Source organism: Triturus cristatus, chromosome 1_2, assembly GCF_964204655.1.
Source record: "Triturus cristatus chromosome 1_2, aTriCri1.1, whole genome shotgun sequence".
In the NCBI taxonomy this organism is placed as follows: domain Eukaryota; kingdom Metazoa; phylum Chordata; class Amphibia; order Caudata; family Salamandridae; genus Triturus; species Triturus cristatus.
The window spans coordinates 1,140,761,093-1,140,780,633 of record NC_140580.1 but is presented as its reverse complement, the minus strand read 5'-3'; the positions used below and the strand labels follow the sequence as shown (position 1 = coordinate 1,140,780,633).

Here is a 19,541-nt window from a genome sequence, read left to right as displayed (position 1 = left end):
TGGCCGCCTATCAATACAGCAGTGGGTGGGGGTTAGAGCGTGCTACAGTGGGTGCTGGGAAGGGCCAACATAAAGAGAATGGGGTATAAAAGTGTAGGGGGAGCAAGGAGCGAGAGGAAGGGAAAATAATGCTTTGTCTTCGGCAGTGGAAGGTCCTGATGTCTACAGTGAAGGATATAACTCATCCAATCCAAACATAGTGAGACTGAAAGGTTCTTTGGGCAGAAGCAACACAAGCGCATGGAGGAAGCCATCTTATCTGGAGCAGGGAACTGAGACAGACAAGAAAGCAATCAAATCATGAGCATTGGGTGGAACCACAGTTCACTCTGGGACTATATTGGAAACAATAAGTCTACTGGCAGTAGACCGCTACAGCTGTCTTAAGGCAAGACCTAAAATGGCAGCTTAGTTATTAAATGCTGCCAGTGCCTGGTGTCCTAGGTAGACATGGCAGGTTAGGTCCTTCAGGGAGGCAGGTCTCTTGTACCGAAAGGGTGTGCTTTCCATTTCTGTTCCTTCTTGTACTGATAGTCACACAATCGGTCATTGTCTTACTTGTACTCTGGGCAAGTGCAGATGTTCCTCAGATCCCAGTCTGCGTGGTTGGAGGAGTACCTGGAAAAGACAAGACAATACCACGTCATATACTGTGGTTGGACTTTCAAAGCTCACTCATTTCATGTCCTACTTTTTCCTGTCTATTGACATATTTTTTATGTGCCTCTTTGTATACAAAAACCAACCATTTATAACAGGCTCTGTCATTTCTAAATGCTTGGTTACTCCTACCCAATTTACTCAATGTGGTGAACTCAGAAGGATGGAAGGCTTGAATTGAACTCATGACCTGGAAACACTTCCTGGAGGGTTTACCTTTCTGACACAAATTGACAGTGCTCTCACAGCTTGGAAAGCTGATACGAGAATTCCAGAACAGCAGGTGTTAAAGTACATTCCATGGTTCCATGTTGAAAAACACAGACTACATAAACTCCAGACTCCAAAAAGTAGACAGACAGCACCAAAGTCTACCTTACAAAAAATGCAACACATATTTTGAAATGTACTTAAATCCTAAACCCAGAAAAATGTACTTACTACAGATGTTAGGGCTTGGTTAATTTGCGGCATATTCGGGGGCAGGTGCTTGATAATGGGGGTTACATGCAGTGGAGGATATTTAGAGTGTTGACTATTACAAGACATCTTCTTCAGTCTGTGTTTACACATGCTAACATGTTCAGGCAGATGGTGGCGTCCATCTTTTTAGTTACACAATGTGTATGGAAGGTGGAGCCAAAACCCTGTTTTGGGTTGGGTGCAATGTCTCTCAATGGTGAAGATCAGTTCAGAAACACGATTTCTTTGAATGACCTCCCGTCATTCCTCTTGAACACTTGGTATTCGTGTTTGAAGAGCACCGCTGAACACTTTACTGTTTATGATTTTTAATCTTTTATTTTTATTTTTTAAATGTGTTCTGTTCTGAAGCGCCACTATCTTGCTGGCTCTTTTTTGAACGCTGATTAATATATAGATATAAACCTGTTATAACTGTGGGGGGTTTCAAGAGACTTGAGAAAGAGAATAAGAACCGGATGTTGTCGGGAAAAACCCACCAAAGGCTGAGCGTGAGCGTGGCATTCCGCCTGAGTGTTTCTCCAGACGCGGTGCGCAACTGGTCAGCAAGAAGGCAGCGGGGACCAGCGCCTCAACTCAGGCTTGTGTCGCTGAACCGCTCTGTGAGGTACTGTTTGTTTTGCGTAGAGTGCCCTTTGTCAAAGGGAGATTTCTGGAAAACTTGACTGAGATTTTATGGGGTGGTGGAGATGCTCTGACGATGACGTTAGTAATAATGATAATAGCACCCTCTTCACACCACACTTCCGCCACCCCAATTAGGAATTGTTACTTTATTGTTTGCTATGCTCCTTGGCTCAAGCTAGGAGGCCACACACCTTTTTCAGAGTTAGGTAGACCGGTGCGCCCTCACAAACCGGATGGATATTGCATCCTATTATAGGTGTATTATATCCTAATGCATTTAAAATAAGACAAATGGGATATCCGTCATGTTTGTGACCGAGTAACCGTCCACCATACTCTAAATCAGGCCAAACAATTTTGAAACTATTTTACCAATGTGAGCTTGGGTTACACGTATTTGAGTAGCTAAGAATTTTGCATGAGGTGCCACACCCTGTGGAGAGCTTGGCGCTTTACAGAGAGTTGTTGGCGGATCCAGGGTGAGAGTTAAAATGCAGGCGAAGGTAAAGCCGTATGCCACGCAGTGATATACTCTCTTTGACGCAGTGATATACTCTCATTGACGCAGTGATATACTCTCTTTGACGCAGTGATATACTCTCTTTGACGCAGTGATATACTCTCTTTGACGCAGTTATATACTCTCTTTGACGCAGAGATATACTCTCTTTGACGCAGAGATATACTCTTTGACGCAGGTATATACTCTCTTTGACGCAGGTATATACTCTCTTTGACGCAGGTATATACTCTCTTTGACGCAGGTATATACTCTCTTTGACGCAGTTATAGTTGGGTATATTTGAAACCTTCACTGCACACAGGCAAGGTTTTCCACCTTGGCTGTGAAGCTTCCCCACCAGCAGGCTCTCAGCATTGGGCTATTTTGTAAGTGCAGAGTGCCCTCCCCACCACCATTAATGATGGGGCATATTGTGGCTGTAAAATAGCATCACCGACCATGGTAAGGCAAGCATTGCCGCCAGTGATTGGGGCACAGGTAGGTGGGCGAAGCATGGAAACGAGACGCGAGTAGCTCATTAGCGCTGGGGTGGAGGGGGACTGTCTCATGGGTGACTGCCAAGAAGCAGTGCCAGTTCTCCTTTCGCCTTTCATGGTTGCGGGCACAGTGTCCCACTGCCACAAATAGCGCCTGGAGAGGACTTTTTTTTTTTTACCTTTGCATCTTCCCAAGGAATTGGTCCACTTTTTGACTCGAACAAAGAACATTATTTTTTTGTTTCACTTGTGAAAATGTAACGATCCCAGGTAAGGACCGTTGCCTCGATACCTCTTCCCTTTAGTCGCGGTGTTGGGCATTCCATGCTGTTGAATGCTACATCGGGAAGGATGAAAGCCCCTACCCTGCCCTCCTCTATCTCTCTGCCCCAGTGATAACGAAAGACAGCCGCTTGGGATGGAGCGCAATAAACGGAAGACGGCAAGTGGTATTCCCATCATCTCGCATGTGGTATATCGCACGACAACAATATTGTAACCACTACATTGACATAGCCAGTGCATGAAAAGATGAGGCTGGATAAGTAGATGTGGAGGCAGGAAGAGCAGTGATATGCTCTCTTTGACGCAGTGATATACTCTCTTTGACGCAGTGATATACTCTCTTTGACGCAGTGATATACTCTCTTTGACGCAGTTATATCTTTGACGCAGTTATATACTCTCTTTGACGCAGTGATATACTCTCTTTGACGCAGTGATATACTCTCTTTGACGCAGTGATATACTCTCTTTGACGCAGTGATATACTCTCTTTGACGCAGTTAAATACTCTCTTTGGCAAAGCAATTGTAGGGAAGGTGTAGATGCGATAATATTGCAGGTCGATGTACTCAACCTCAATATAGTGTCATCCAACCAGAGAAATAAAGAAAAAACAAGGTCACCTGTATCCAATGGCATTGTTTATTTGGGGGTGGGTACAGGGGAGGGGTGACAATAGCCTTAAAGGGCCAGGGAGGAGTTGAGAAGATATGGACCGATCGTGTGAGCAAGTGCTTTGTAAGATCTTGCAGGACATTAGCCTCTGAGGGGACCTGAAACAGCCACCGAAAGAAGTTTATCAAAATCAGGCAAAGACAGACAGAATTCTGAAAACTAGATTCAGGCTAAATCTACTTGTAAATTGAAAGGAGGCCAAGGTTTACGCAAAATGTTTAACTTTATAACATGGCGAAACTGAGGACTTAACTTTCCATCACAAGACATCCAGCTCTTACCAACCAGGTATTATCAATACCTAAGGCATCAGTAATTCTGGGCAGCGGTATTACTGCAGTATTACCCCTAATCCTGTATAGACTATGGAATGGGGAATAACACGTGGAATCGGTGCTGCAGTTCAAATGTAATACTGTGCAGTGTAGCATTCTTTCTGGGGCACAGACTAGCAAAGGTTGTATGTCACAATATCAGCCACAAAAATATTGACTCTCAACAATATAGAAAAAACAATATCGACAGCGCAATATCGCCAAGGCATTCACAGAAAAATACAGATTTCCTATTCTAAGCCCATATGCACTTACCTTTACATGACATTTTAAAGTCGATATTTTGTAAGCTGCGGATGGCACCAGCACAAGGAGTCGTTGCAGGGAAGCCCCAAGCACCATCACTGGCCTGCCCAGTGGCCCTTATCCCTTGGATCTTAATGCAGCAGCCATGGTTTCTGTAATAACATGCAATGGTATGGCCAGGGCTGGCTGTAGCATTGATGCGGCTCGGTGTGAAAATGTGTATTGGCGCCCCCACCAAGATTGTTTAAATGTTGCGTTCATGGCGCCCCCACCAAGATTTTTTAAATGTTGCGTTCATGCAGGTAAACACTGCTGCTGTCATGTTTACCATGACTCCTCTGTCCACATAATAGCATTTAAAATGTATTTGCTGCATTTGTTAAAAGATGAAAAAAACATTTGGACTCGAGGTGCACAGTGGTGTACCCAGGAGCAGTGGCGGCTCCTCCACTAAGGCGGAGGGGCATGGCACCACTGCTTTTTACCAGTGTAAATAAAGGAAAAATAAAATGATAATAACTCAATGTTATTATGATATAATTTTTTCCTGCTGTGGCAGCTTGGTGGGGAGGGGCTTCTCTGCTGGGGGGGGTGGGGGGGGGGGGGGGGAGTAGTGGGCTCTCTGTAAATGTGTACGTTCTCCACCCAGGCTGCATTACAGCCTGGTGGAGAACATGCCCAGGCTCCCATTCCCCGTCTGAGCGCCGAGCCACAGTACTCAGACCAATCTCAACGCTGCATTGGCTTAGGGGAGCCTGGGAGCTTCCTTTTCCAGCCGGAGCAGAGGGACGAGGAGGAGAGACGCGGCGAGGACGTAAGTGAAATCCAATCTGTGCCAGCTGCCATTTGCCAGTAGGCATCGAGTGGCACACAAGGGTGCAAGACTGTGTGAGGCATGCCCAGGTGCGCTCTGCTAGAACCAGTGAGACACACAAGTCTTAATCTCCAAGAGCAACATGCACACAAATTACACTGGGTTCTTTAGAAGGCCCCTAGAGAAGGAATTAGAAACTCAGACCCTCGTGTATCAAGCCATTTCCCCATAGACATTAAAGCGGTAACATGATATCGGGTTTACCACCCCTGACAAGCCATTCAAATAGGCCCTAAGAGTATTAAATCACCATAGGGGTTGCCGGCTGGGCTGTAGAGCACGGATTAACACTGAAAAGTGTCTTTTGCCACTTGCTCCCACCCAAAAGAATGTGCTTAAATGACGCCTGTTAATAAATGGCGGGACCACACCCACAAATAAATGGCAGGACCACACCCACAAATAAATGTCACGACCACGCCCACAAATTAATGGCGGGACCACGCCCACAAATAAATGGCGGGACCACGCCCACAAATAAATGGCGGGACCACGCCCACAATTAAATGGCGGGACCACACCCACAAATAAATGGCGGGACCACACCCACAAATAAATGGCACGACCACGCCCACAAATAAATGGCACGACCACGCCCACAAATAAATGGCACGACCACACCCACAAATAAATGGCACGACCACACCCACAAATAAATGGCGGGACCACACCCACAAATAAATGGCGGGACCACACCCACAAATAAATGGCAGACCACGCCCACAAATAAATAGCGGGACCACACCCAGAAATAAATGGCACGACCACACCCACAAATAAATGGCGGGACCACACCCACAAATAAATGGCACGACCACGCCCACAAATAAATGGCACGACCACGCCCACAAATAAATGGCACGACCACGCCCACAAATAAATGGCACGACCACACCCACAAATAAATGGCGGGACCACACCCACAAATAAATGGCGGGACCACACCCACAAATAAATGGCGCGACCACGCCCACAAATAAATGGCGGGACCACGCCCACAATTAAATGGCGGGACCACGCCCACAATTAAATGGCGGGACCACGCCCACAATTAAATGGCGGGACCACGCCCACAATTAAATGGCGGGACCACGCCCACAATTAAATGGCGGGACCACACCCACAATTAAATGGCGGGACCACACCCACAAATAAATGGCGGGACCACACCCACAAATAAATGGCGGGACCACACCCACAATTAAATGGCGGGACCACACCCACAATTAAATGGCGGGACCACACCCACAAATAAATGGCGGGACCACACCCACAAATAAATGGCGGGACCACACCCACAAATAAATGGCGGGACCACACCCACAAATAAATGGCGGGACCACACCCACAAATAAATGGCGGGACCACACCCACAATTAAATGGCGGGACCACACCCACAATTAAATGGCGGGACCACACCCACAAATAAATGGCACGACCACACCCACAAATAAATGCCGGGACCACACCCACAAATAAATGCCGGGACCACACCCACAAATAAATGCCGGGACCACACCCACAAATAAATGGCGGGACCACACCCACAAATAAATAGTGGGACCACACCCACAAATAAATGGTGGGACCACACCCACAAATAAATGGCGGGACCACACCCACAAATAAATGGCGGGACCACACCCACAATTAAATGGCGGGACCACACCCACAAATAAATGTGACCACAACCACAAGTAAATGGCAGAACACACCCACAAATAAATGGGACCACACCCACAAATAAATGGCAGGACCACACCCACAAATAAATGGCGGGACCACACCCACAAATAAATGGCGGGACCACACCCACAAATAAATGGCACGACCACACCCACAAATAAATGGCACGACCACACCCACAAATAAATGGCACGACCACACCCACAAATAAATGGCAGCACCTCACACAAAGGGCGGCACCTTTCTTAGAAAAAAACACGCCAGTATTTGTTTATGTTTTCCTGTTGTGGAACAGCCAATAGCTGGTATGTGAAATATAATTACTGTAAAGTTGTCAAGATTCATTTGTAATATGACAATTAATAGTCTTTGAGCTCTGATATCCAATTAGAAATGATTTACACAAATCTCAGATACTTTTCAACTGATTTCTGTTGTATATAGTCACCTGCACATACTCTCACCCATGATATTGTTTATGCACATGCACATGTTACAGTCTCATACTCTTAATAATTCACTAACACTTTTTTTTATCCAACCGGGTAGTGGTTATGTTCCTAGATCACAGTGTGGTAGAATGTTCATGTGGTACTTCTATGATGTCATGGAATGTTCATGTGGTACTTCTATGATGTCATGGAATGCTCATGTGGTACCTCTATGATGTCATGGAATGTTCATGTGGTACTTCTATGATGTCATGGTACCTTTATGATGTCATGGAATGTTCATGTGGTACTTCTATGATGTCATGGAATGTTCATGTGGTACTTCTATGATGTCATGGAATGTTCATGTGGTACTTCTATGATGTCATGGAATGCTCATGTGGTACTTCTATGATGTCATGGAATGTTCATGTGGTACTTCTATGATGTCATGGAATGCTCATGTGGGAGAACAGGAGATTGACAGCAAGCAGGTAGATCTCTCTGCTGTCACCTGCGCATGTAGGCCTATTCGTTTTATACTTGTCAAATAAAAGTAGCCTGTTAACGACAGCGGACTTCTTGTCATCACAACATTTTGGCGACGAGCTGAAATGGAGTGAAGGCCACCGCTATTACAGAAAAGCAGATCGAGGCGGGCGCTTGGAATATCGCGAAGGGAATCTTCGTTCTTGCGACCGATATGAACAGAGCTGAGAAGAAGCTGCACGTATTCCCTGAGTTGCGCAGTTCCAAAGTTGAATGCAAGGCACATCATGTTTAATCCGTGAGGGGGTCGCGCACGTGCATTCACCGTCTATGCTCTGAACGAATGTGGACCTTGGAGAGGATTCGTCTCAGCGCCTCGGCTACCTACACGAGCGCAGCAGCAGTTCCGTGATATCAGTGATCGCGTCATTATGCTTTAGAATGCGCCACCATATTGGTTCGGGCTAGGCCTGCTTTACAACCATTTATCAGCTGGATGCGGCGCCGGCAGCTGAAGCACCGGTTTTTTTTTCTTAACGTTTCTCAGTTAATTTACACAAGGATCGCAGGAATCGCCTAAGCACACAACTGCGTAGATAGTGCTTATGTAAATAACTAAACCGATATCTGCATCGCTTGGCAAACGGCAGCGGTGAGTGTTTTTATGATTAAACGATACATGGTTAAAAAAAATATAAAGAGCAGCACGTAAAAAATGGAATAAAGCGCACACATGAAAGTCCTCAAGATATTCACAAACCTCTGAGCAGGTCAGTAGCAAAAACTAGGCACAGCGACCAGTTTTGGCAGAAAAGAAGCAAGTGTAAGCACACTCCCAGTGGGATAGCATGGCTCAAAGTCACACTTATCAGTCAGCCAGCATTCTTATGAAATAATCCGGGGAAGCTGCCTATGAGATGGGAGAATTGGCACAGACCCTTTGAAAATGATCGATAAAAATCGAAAAAAATATGACCCTGAAAGGAAAAACGAAGTGATCTTTGGTGTACTTGGTAATGCTGGTCAAGAAATCTTTGTCAATTTACCAGAGTATGAAAATTTACCAGCCCAATTTATACCATTGAACGAGTAAGCAGAAGCAGTAAAACGTAGGGAAAACGGTTTACTGAGGAATCCAACGAGGGGGTAGAGAGACAAGGGGGCTCATTTATGAGTCCTTGCGTCACTTTTGCGCCGCCGATGCGTCACTTTTTGTGACGCATCAGCGACGTAAAAACTGGACCTTGTTACACCATATTTACAAAGTGACGCATCTAGGCGTCACTTTGTAAACCTCTGCGCTACATTATACCTGCGTCAGGTATAATGTATGCAGGGTGGGCGTTCCCATCGTAGAAGTAACGCAGTGAAATCTACGAGATTTCACTGCGCCACTTCTAGGGTGCAAATGCGTCAATATCTTGCGCCTGCCTCACAGCAGGCGTAAGACTGACACAGGCCCTTCCACATGGGGCTTGCCCCATGTAAAAGGACACATTGCTGGAGTTGCGTCACTTTTGTGACACACTCCAGCGATGCGTCACTTTTGCGCCTACAGATACGTCAGAAATACTGACGTATCTGTGACTCCTTGCGACATGATGCGTCATACTGTAAATATGACGCATCATTGGAGTCGCAGGGAGGGCGCAGTGAAAAGTGACGCATCACTGTTTACACACAGTGATGCGTCACTTTTCATAAATGAGGCCCAAGGTTTCTCCATGTGTAAACAATCTGAACAGGAAAATAAAGAATACATACATACAGCTTTACGAATTCTAACTGCCTCGCGTGAATTTAAAGACATTGTTGATGTATATAATGGAGACAATTGTTTCTTTCATTGTCATTAAAACAAGATACAAGAAAGAGTCCTAGCTCGTAGAAGCCCGACGTTACATGGGGCTATTGATATTGCCAAGGGTATTGAACGTTCAGTTCTGTCCACCAAAGCTTAGCTAGTGAAAGTTCGCAAACTTCAGCTGTTTACAAGGCAATGAGAAGTATGAAGGCAAACCAACTGATAAGTTCAAAAATAATAACTTTAACGCAAATCTTTGTTTATATGTTACAGGTGTGGTTCTAGGTCTCATTTATTTTAAACATATTTTTATGGCATTTAAACATCGGTCGGATATACCAGCTCTTACCAACACATGAGACACAGTTTAAAATACAGCTCATCAGCACGACATACAGCATACCTAGGCTGAATTTCCAATTTTCCATCATATGCCAGCGACTCCCATATAGTTGCAGTGGCCCAGCGCGTTGCCTAGTACTCATAACACTTTACGACTTTCAGTTATATGCAACCTAATATGGAAAGGGGCCTCCAGGGAAAAGACACCCAGGGTATAGAAACCAAAAACAAAACAACTATTAACTAACTGTGCACGGGGGGGGGGGGGGTGTTAAGTCACGCACTAGCACAGCAGGTGTGGTTCTAGTTCTCATCTGAGAGATTTTCCAAGTTGTCCTGCAGTAGGAAACAAGTGTATTAAGTGTCATAAGTATTAATTTTCAAGCCAATGTTAAAGTTAATGCCTTAGAAGAATCCAATGAAGAAATGTGTTCCAACATTGTTCTAACTGTGGAGGATTTACTGGTAAATTTAGGGCCCCACTAGAAACAGTACATGTTGGTGAAGTGGAACTGAGCCTTATGGCTCACTTAGGATCACCCATCACTATTGATCAAACCTTTTATAGGTGTTGGAAGAACTTTAATTTACAGAAAACTGAAGTAAATCCAAAAGTATTTGGAGAATTCGACATAAACATGTTAAGGTGCTTCGAAGACTCATTAGAATTTAAAGGTAGATGTATCAAAGCCAAAATATACGTCACAGAAAAAGGAGACATAGTAGGTTTGAGAGATCTGTGTCGGCTGGGTATAATTTTGAAACCAGGAACCCCAAATCCCAAAGCCCTTGGTGAACTACCTGTATCTTATGTGTGTGAGGAAGAAAATGTGTATGTAGAAGACGATTTGAAAAACAATCAGGCCATTTTTCCAGACCACATTGGGAGCGTAAAAGGTTTTGACTATGCAATCAAAATTAAGGACAAGGCCACTCCCGTTGTACATAAAGTAAAACCAGTACCACTCTCTGTAGGGAATGAGTTACAAGTGTTGTTGGATAAAGTCTCCAGAGAGGGATTTATTGAGCCAACAGACTCCTCTGAGTGGGTTTCAAGTATTGTAATTACAAAAACAAAACTAGAGAAATTAGATTATGTGCTGACTTGAGATCACTCAATAAAAATATCATAGTGGATTGCCATCCACTTCCTAAGATCCAAAAGATGTTTGCAGCAACACGTGGTTCATAATATTTTTCATTGAAAGATCTCAAGTCAGCATATCATCTGGTAAGGTTGTCTGATGAGTCCAAAGACTACGGGGCATATTATCAAGCGGCAGCGATAATTATCGCTGGCTACTCTTAGCGTGAATTTGTTTTCGCCGGCTATGGCTGGAAATTATCTCCATGCTAGCGCTGTATTAACAACGCATAGCGCAATGACGATAATTATTCCAGCGATAGCGGTGTTTTCCATGGATCATCGTTGGTTTTCCAGCGAGGTTCCATGGAAAAAGGCGATAACCTTGCTGATACGACCCTGTGGTCGTATCAGCTTAATCCAGCCCCAATGTTAAGTATACGTAAGTCAGCATTTTAGCAGACGTTAGTTTTTGGCGAAATCTAACGTCTGCTACAATGCGTGGGCCTCCTTGTAAATATCGCGATGTGCACATCAGCGATAATTTACATGCAGTACTGCCCAGTGACGCCCACTTTGCATCTCATTAGAGATGCAAAGCGAGGCGTCTGGAAAACGGGTGCTAACATGCGCGAATGCATGTTAGCACCCACTTGCAAATAGGGCGATAGTTTTATCTCCGCTTTTTTGGCTTTTAAAGCCAAAAAAAGCAGAGATAAGGCCCTTGATAATATGCCCCTACATTACATTCTTAACACCATTTGCCTCTTGCAGATATGCAAGACTACCCTTCGGGTTAGCTTCAGCTACAAAAGTTTTCAAGAAATTAATGGATATTTTATTTAACCCCTTCCCCGCTCATGACGGAACCACTCCGTCATGAGCCACGGTTGCGCTGTGCTCATGACGGAGTGGTTCCGTCATGCTGCAGCCGTTGGCGGCCGCTATGCCAACGCAGCGCTAATTCCCCGCCAGTGCGGGCGATTAGCGCAGTGGGCGGAGACGTGACGGAACCACTCCGTCATGAGCACAGCTCAACCGTGGCTCGTGACGGAGTGGTTCCGTCACGAGCACAGCGCCACCGCACTTGCCCCCAAACCCCCCCCCCCAGCTCCGCGGCGGAATTCCTGCCGCGGCGAAGGGGTTAAAGATGTAAATGGGGTCCAGAAATTTCAGTGACATTTTAGTTTAAGCAAAAAGTACCCATGAACATAATGTTATTTTGAATAAAGTACTAACAATTTTATGAAAGGTATGATTGCTTCAAAGTCCAAGTGCAAGTTCTTACAGAATAAGATTGAATATCTTGGGCACACATTAAGTACGGACGGCATAAAACCAAGTGAGGATTTAGTTAAGCTGTCAGGGAAGCACCTAGTCCTCTAGACAAAGACACACTTAAATCATTTTGAGGTCTTAGTGAATATTATTCACAATTTATTTCAGGGTATGCAATGATTGTAGAACCTATGAGAAGCTTACTGCGAAAAGGGATCACGTTTGAGTGGGGAACTGAAGTTCCTTTAAAGAAACGAAGAATGCTTTCGTAACAGAACTTGCTCTATGATTCAAATTGGAGGAACTTCGTAACTGTTGATGCCAGTGCTGTACGCATAGGGGCAGGTTTTAGTCAGGTGAAATTATGCAAGGCACACACAGTAGCATTTTGAAATGAAAATAAGTTGGAGAAAGAGGTTAGATCCAATAGGTTTATTTCAAGCTAAAGAAGAACACATGTCTCCACACTTGGCTCAGCTCAACGCCTCTTTTAACTCCCTTCAATTCAAACCACAAGATTCCAATACCATGGAGATAGGACCCGTGAGAGGGGCATGCTACTGCTATAACATTCCACCCTCAGAGACGAGCGCAGAGGCAAATGTGAAGTACACACAAACAATACAATACACCATAGAGGGGTTACCACACACCTCCCTCTTCTTAACACAACAAATAAAACATTTCAAAATAAGATGTCCTAAAGACAAAATAAATGTGCGTGTTATTGGAAAACAACCAAACAAATCCCTTTAAATGCACAGGTCTCTTCGACACCCTGGAACCTCTCCTCACTTCCTGCTGAAAGGTACATCTCTTTGATTTATTGATCCATCAAATTCCATATTGCTGTAACTGTTAACATCAGACTTTACAGATTCATCTCTGATTTTCACCACTCTTCCCAGGGTCCACATCTTATGATCCTCAGTTCTTACAGCATTCCCAAACACGTTGATAACTTTAAGAGGAGCGGAAACATTTTACTGTAATTTCGTGAATCCTAGCCAGGGATTTCTGATTCTAACCAGATCCCCAACCTGAATCTCCACCTTCTTTACTGCCTTGTGACTGTCAAATAAGGTTTTCCTTTCTAATTCCCTCTTGATTTCTCTCAATTCCGTTTTTTTCCTCATTTACCCAAGTCGGACAAATTAATGTGTTCACTTTCCTCCTCCTGAACAACTCAAACAGAGAGATACCTGTGGTGGTGTGTGGAGTTATCCTGTAATTCATAATCTTACTCAGCACTTCAATCAAATATTGCTTTATTTCGATAACAAGTATCATAAAAGCATCAAACAAGCCTTTTAAATATATACTATATACAAATAAAAAGTACCATAAAAAGTCATATCAAGTACATAATATTTGATCCGTCGGGACATAATAACACATCGTTTCATCATAATAAAATATTCCATTTTGATAAAAACATGAATAAAAAAATTGTAATTTAAAAAAGTAAAACCCGATGTACATTATATGAGTGGCAGTGCATAGATATTAATTCAAGGAATATTTAATCATTCATCTTGTACTATAGTGTGTTCTCTATGAGGCTTATAAAGTGAAGTTATGTCGCCATTCGGAAAGCTTTATGCCTGACTATCCAGGCGCAACTCAAGAATTTGGCCACTCTGCAAACAAAGAGGGTTCTTGCGTCAGATTTTAAGATGCGTAGAGCAGTACGATGATCGCGAGTGCCTAATTGCTTGCAGATTGGTGTAAACCATCTAGACTCAGCACTTGTTTCTTCCAACACTTATTACTCGCCAAAGCCCTTTGTATGTTCTCCTTTATCACCATGTTCAGCCTTTCCAACATTCCATTTGTTTCCGGGTAATAAAGAGCAGATTTCTTGTGTAAAATGCCCCTGTCTCCAAGATACTTTCCCATCTTATGCGACACCTGTTGAACCATATTGTACATTAGCATTGAGGTGGGAAATCCTTGTTTTCTGAAAAGTTGCTCCAGAAAATGTATGATATCACCTGTCTCGACCAAATTGGTTATTCTCACCCCAGGCCACCTGAAGTACATGTCAATTAAGGCTATAACTTCTTTATCCGTACTAGAGAGTTGGATCAGACCAAGGATGTCCATGGCTACCTCTTGCGAAGGTTCTTTGGGTCTTTCTCTCACCACCATCGGCTGAACTCTACATGTAAGACTTTCATACGGATTGACACACTGTTCACACTCTCTCACACCTCTCTCATGTGCAGCCACCAGTACATAAGACAGAGCAGATCCTTAGTTTTTGTGATCCCAGTGTGACTTATGTGCCAATGAGACCAATCCTTCCTTAAAGACAATGGCGGGACCAATCTGGCCCCCCTTAACAGCATACTATCCTGCAATGACAACTCATCCTTAACATTCCAAAATCCATGCACAGGATCTTGATCTTTCTCCTGTCCTCTCCACTTGCTCTTCAGTTTAAGAACACTTGTTAAATCATCTCATCCTTCTTCAACTCCTTTACCCATTCATCCTCTTACATAATGCCCTCTCTAATCGCATAAACCTCAAAATCCTCATCCTCAATTTTTATCTCTTCCTGTTCTTCAGTATTTTACGTAGTGGGTCGCGACACTGCTCGTCATACTAGCAAATAGCCCCAAAGAATTCTGGATAATGTAGTGGCAGCGGTGAGTACGCCTATGCCACGAGTATGTGAAATAATGCCATCCCTGGACACGTGTTTCGAGGTAATTGCCTCTCGTCAGCAGGGAGCAGGTAGGTATGCGGGGTGCCAAGTAGACTGCCAAAATATATAGGTAAAGTACCTTTCAAGGCGCGCAGGTGCAGACACCAGGCTCGTCAGCCCAAAGTCGCACGAAAGAGCTTTAAATAGTTTACGTAGTGGGTCGCGACACTGCTCGTCATACTAGCAAATAGCCCCAAAGAATTCTGGATAATGTAGTGGCAGCGGTGAGTACGCCTATGCCACGAGTATGTGAAATAATGCCATCCCTGGACACGTGTTTCGAGGTAATTGCCTCTCGTCAGCAGGGAGCAGGTAGGTATGCGGGGTGCCAAGTAGACTGCCAAAATATATAGGTAAAGTACCTTTCAAGGCGCGCAGGTGCAGACACCAGGCTCGTCAGCCCAAAGTCGCTCGAAAGAGCTTTAAATAGTTTACGTAGTGGGTCGCGACACTGCTCGTCATACTAGCAAATAGCCCCAAAGAATTCTGGATAATGTAGTGGCAGCGGTGAGTACGCCTTTGCCACGAGTATGTGAAATAATGCCATCCCTGGACACGTGTTTCGAGGTAATTGCCTCTCGTCAGCAGGGAGCAGGTAGGTATGCGGGGTGCCAAGTAGACTGCCAAAATATATAGGTAAAGTACCTTTCAAGGCACGCAGGTGCAGACACCAGGCTCGTCAGCCCAAAGTCGCTCGAAAGAGCTTTAAATAGTTTACGTAGTGGGTCGCGACACTGCTCGTCATACTAGCAAATAGCCCCAAAGAATTCTGGATAATGTAGTGGCAGCGGTGAGTACGCCTATGCCACGAGTATGTGAAATAATGCCATCCCTGGACACGTGTTTCGAGGTAATTGCCTCTCGTCAGCAGGGAGCAGGTAGGTATGCGGGGTGCCAAGTAGACTGCCAAAATATATAGGTAAAGTACCTTTCAAGGCGCGCAGGTGCAGACACCAGGCTCGTCAGCCCAAAGTCGCTCGAAAGAGCTTTAAATAGTTTACGTAGTGGGTCGCGACACTGCTCGTCATACTAGCAAATAGCCCCAAAGAATTCTGGATAATGTAGTGGCAGCGGTGAGTACGCCTATGCCACGAGTATGTGAAATAATGCCATCCCTGGACACGTGTTTCGAGGTAATTGCCTCTCGTCAGCAGGGAGCAGGTAGGTATGCGGGGTGCCAAGTAGACTGCCAAAATATATAGGTAAAGTACCTTTCAAGGCGCGCAGGTGCAGACACCAGGCTCGTCAGCCCAAAGTCGCTCGAAAGAGCTTTAAATAGTTTACGTAGTGGGTCGCGACACTGCTCGTCATACTAGCAAATAGCCCCAAAGAATTCTGGATAATGTAGTGGCAGCGGTGAGTACGCCTATGCCACGAGTATGTGAAATAATGCCATCCCTGGACACGTGTTTCGAGGTAATTGCCTCTCGTCAGCAAGGAGCAGGTAGGTATGCGGGGTGCCAAGTAGACTGCCAAAATATATAGGTAAAGTACCTTTCAAGGCGCGCAGGTGCAGACACCAGGCTCGTCAGCCCAAAGTCGCTCGAAAGAGCTTTAAATAGTTTACGTAGTGGGTCGCGACACTGCTCGTCATACTAGCAAATAGCCCCAAAGAATTCTGGATAATGTAGTGGCAGCGGTGAGTACGCCTATGCCACGAGTATGTGAAATAATGCCATCCCTGGACACGTGTTTCGAGGTAATTGCCTCTTGTCAGCAGGGAGCAGGTAGGTATGCGGGGTGCCAAGTAGACTGCCAAAATATATAGGTAAAGTACCTTTCAAGGCGCGCAGGTGCAGACACCAGGCTCGTCAGCCCAAAGTCGCTCGAAAGAGCTTTAAATAGTTTACGTAGTGGGTCGCGACACGGCTCGTCATACTAGCAAATAGCCCTAGACCTAGAGGTACTAGACCTGATAACGATTTTAGCAGCTTACACAGCAACCCCACACATTTTCCTACTCCCTGCTGACGAGAGGCAACTACCTCGAAACACATGTCCAGGGATGGCACACGCCACGCATACTTGCATTCACACTCGAGCATAGGTGTATCCGCCGACGCTGACCTTCAGGGACCATTTTCATTGGGGGAACACGCCTGGTAGGTGTAGCAGTGTGCGACCAATCTGGTTTAACTTTGTTCTTCAGTATTATCAATTAGTTGTGAACAATAATCAGCAATGCCGTACATGCATCGAGTCAAACGGAAATTCCTGTACGGCAATGACCCAAAGCCTAATCCTACCGTACACCGTATCTAAGCCCTTCTTCTTAAAGATTTCTCTGCGAGGTTTGTAATATGTCTATCAGGAACTTACCGCCCCAAATAAACCTCTTCAATTTCTGTACCATCAAAGCCTCCATCTCTATTACAGTAACTCAACTCTGCTCCTTTTAATCCCTTTGAGATAAACAATTAAGGGGCATATTAGCAAGACTGGCAATAAAATTAACGCCATTTTAGCGGCAGGAAACAACCGCTAAAACGGCGATAATGGGCTTGCTAATATGCGTTATAGAATTCCAATAGAAGCCCAGGTTAGATGTGCAGGGCATCTAGCTTGGGCTTCTATTGGAATTTATTTATTTAATTTATTTTCTGACTGTATGTAGCGCAGACTCAGCTCGTGGGCATCAGAGCGCTCTCCAATAGGGAAAACTGGATGGGAAATAAATAAATCACCTCTGTGGACGGTGAACGTGAGTGTGTTTTCACTCGCATCCATGTGTGCTTGTTTTCTCGTGAGAACAGGAGTTATAATGTTTTGAAGCTACACCACCGAGCCTTAAGCATCTAAAATGATTTCCTACAGATGGCCGAATATTAGAACACGGTATCAGGTGGACTGCTTCGTGGCTCTTTCATGGCAGAAATATTATTCGCTACGAGAAGCCATGTTTCCATGGTTGTGGGTCATGAATGTAACACTGAAAGCAAAACAGCTACGTGGGGCAAGGAAAGGTAACTGCGAAGGAAGACCTAGTTAACAATGCTGAACATGGTTACTAAGCAGGATAGCTAGACATTTTTCAGTTTCTGCTCTTAGCTGTCTTGTATCTGGAAGGTTACTTGTCTATCTCATAGTACATAAAGCTTTTGTAGGTCGAGCCTCAGTCAGCGCACATGCGCTGCTCTGCGGCCCCTCTGCGGCCCATGCTGTATTGGAGTATGGACTTGAAGCCCCACCCACACTCCGTCCATATTTATAATTGGCTTGTGTCATTGTCCTTCCTAAAAGATGGCTTCTGATTTGTTAATAGGCTTGTTAGTCCCTCCTTAGTACCGCCTTGTCTTTATTTGTTACCTCCCATAAGGGCTGGCCCTTTTACTTCGGTTGTTACATGATATGTCTTATTTACTCTGTAAGCACTATTTTCTTTAATGGCTTCTCCTACTGCAGGCACTACATGCTTTCCTGCAACATTCAAGGCGCCATGCGCGCATTCACATACAGCTTTTACAAAACAAGCATTTGGAATGCAATAGGTCTCGCATTTCCAAGAGTTTAAGCTATTAGCATTGTAAATGACTGACTTTTATTTAGGTTTTAAAAACCAAAATATAAATAAAAGGCATTGTAATTTACAATACCAATAGCTCAAACTTGCGTAAATGCGAGACCTATTGCATTGCAAATGCTTGTTTTCTTAACGTTTCTCAGTTAATTTACACAAGGATCGCAGGAATCGCCTAAGCACACAACTGCGTAGATAGTGCTTATGTAAATAACTAAACAGATATCTGCATCGCTTGGCAAACGGCAGCGGTGAGTGTATTTATGATTAAACGATACATGGTTAAAAAAAAATATAAAGAGCAGCACGTAAAAAATGGAATAAAGCGCACACATGAAAGTCTGGCTAACTAACATTAGCAGACAAACTATTAAAATCAAAACCATCAGCATAGTTACAATACCATAGAAAATGAAAGGAGCAATCATACTAAAATGACAGTGACTCTAGGCCACCTTCCTTTCTCTAACACACTAATAGTATTATTAGACTAATAAAAGGTCTCTAGACTTGAATGGGGAACCCCATACCGTATAGATCAGCTCAGAGAGTTCACATCACAGGATCAGCTATGCTCTGCTCCTAGGAACGCTCTTCTTCAGAATGAGTTGAAAACATGTAGCACTGCAATATTAAAAGCATTCGACTTTCAGGTATTTGCAGCTGCGTGCGTGTTATGGCTAAACTAGTGGGCCGATCAACCTGAACTCAACAACATGCACCGTCCAGCGATCCAGACCGTTTGTTACACTGTGTACAGACCAAGGTCGCTATTCACTGTTCAAGATGTTAACAGACAGTTCTCATGTGAAGCAAAGTCGAGTAAGCATTTCTCAATTCTAATAACATGTGACTACAGTGTCGTGTGCAAAAGCAGCAAAAGCGGCAAGATGGCTTTCTAACATTTAAACGCGGTTATGCTAACTTAGCGTTGTACATAGGTAGATAACGATCATCACTACAAGGTCAGTAGCAAAAACTACGCACAGCGACCAGTTTTGGCAGAAAAGAA

At 44.4% G+C, this 19,541-nt stretch overlaps 1 protein-coding gene across 2 annotated transcripts in view; it reads right to left on the bottom strand.

Moving 5' to 3' along the window:
• LOC146868866 (histo-blood group ABO system transferase-like) overlaps window positions 1-19,541 on the bottom strand; it is a 547,149-nt gene that overhangs the window by 247,081 nt on the left and 280,527 nt on the right. For both annotated transcript variants that reach the window (XM_085613883.1, XM_085613884.1), the window contains exon 3: window positions 559-618. In XM_085613883.1, the coding sequence (XP_085470009.1) occupies window positions 559-618 (60 nt within the window). The remainder of the gene's footprint in view (window positions 1-558; window positions 619-19,541) is intronic.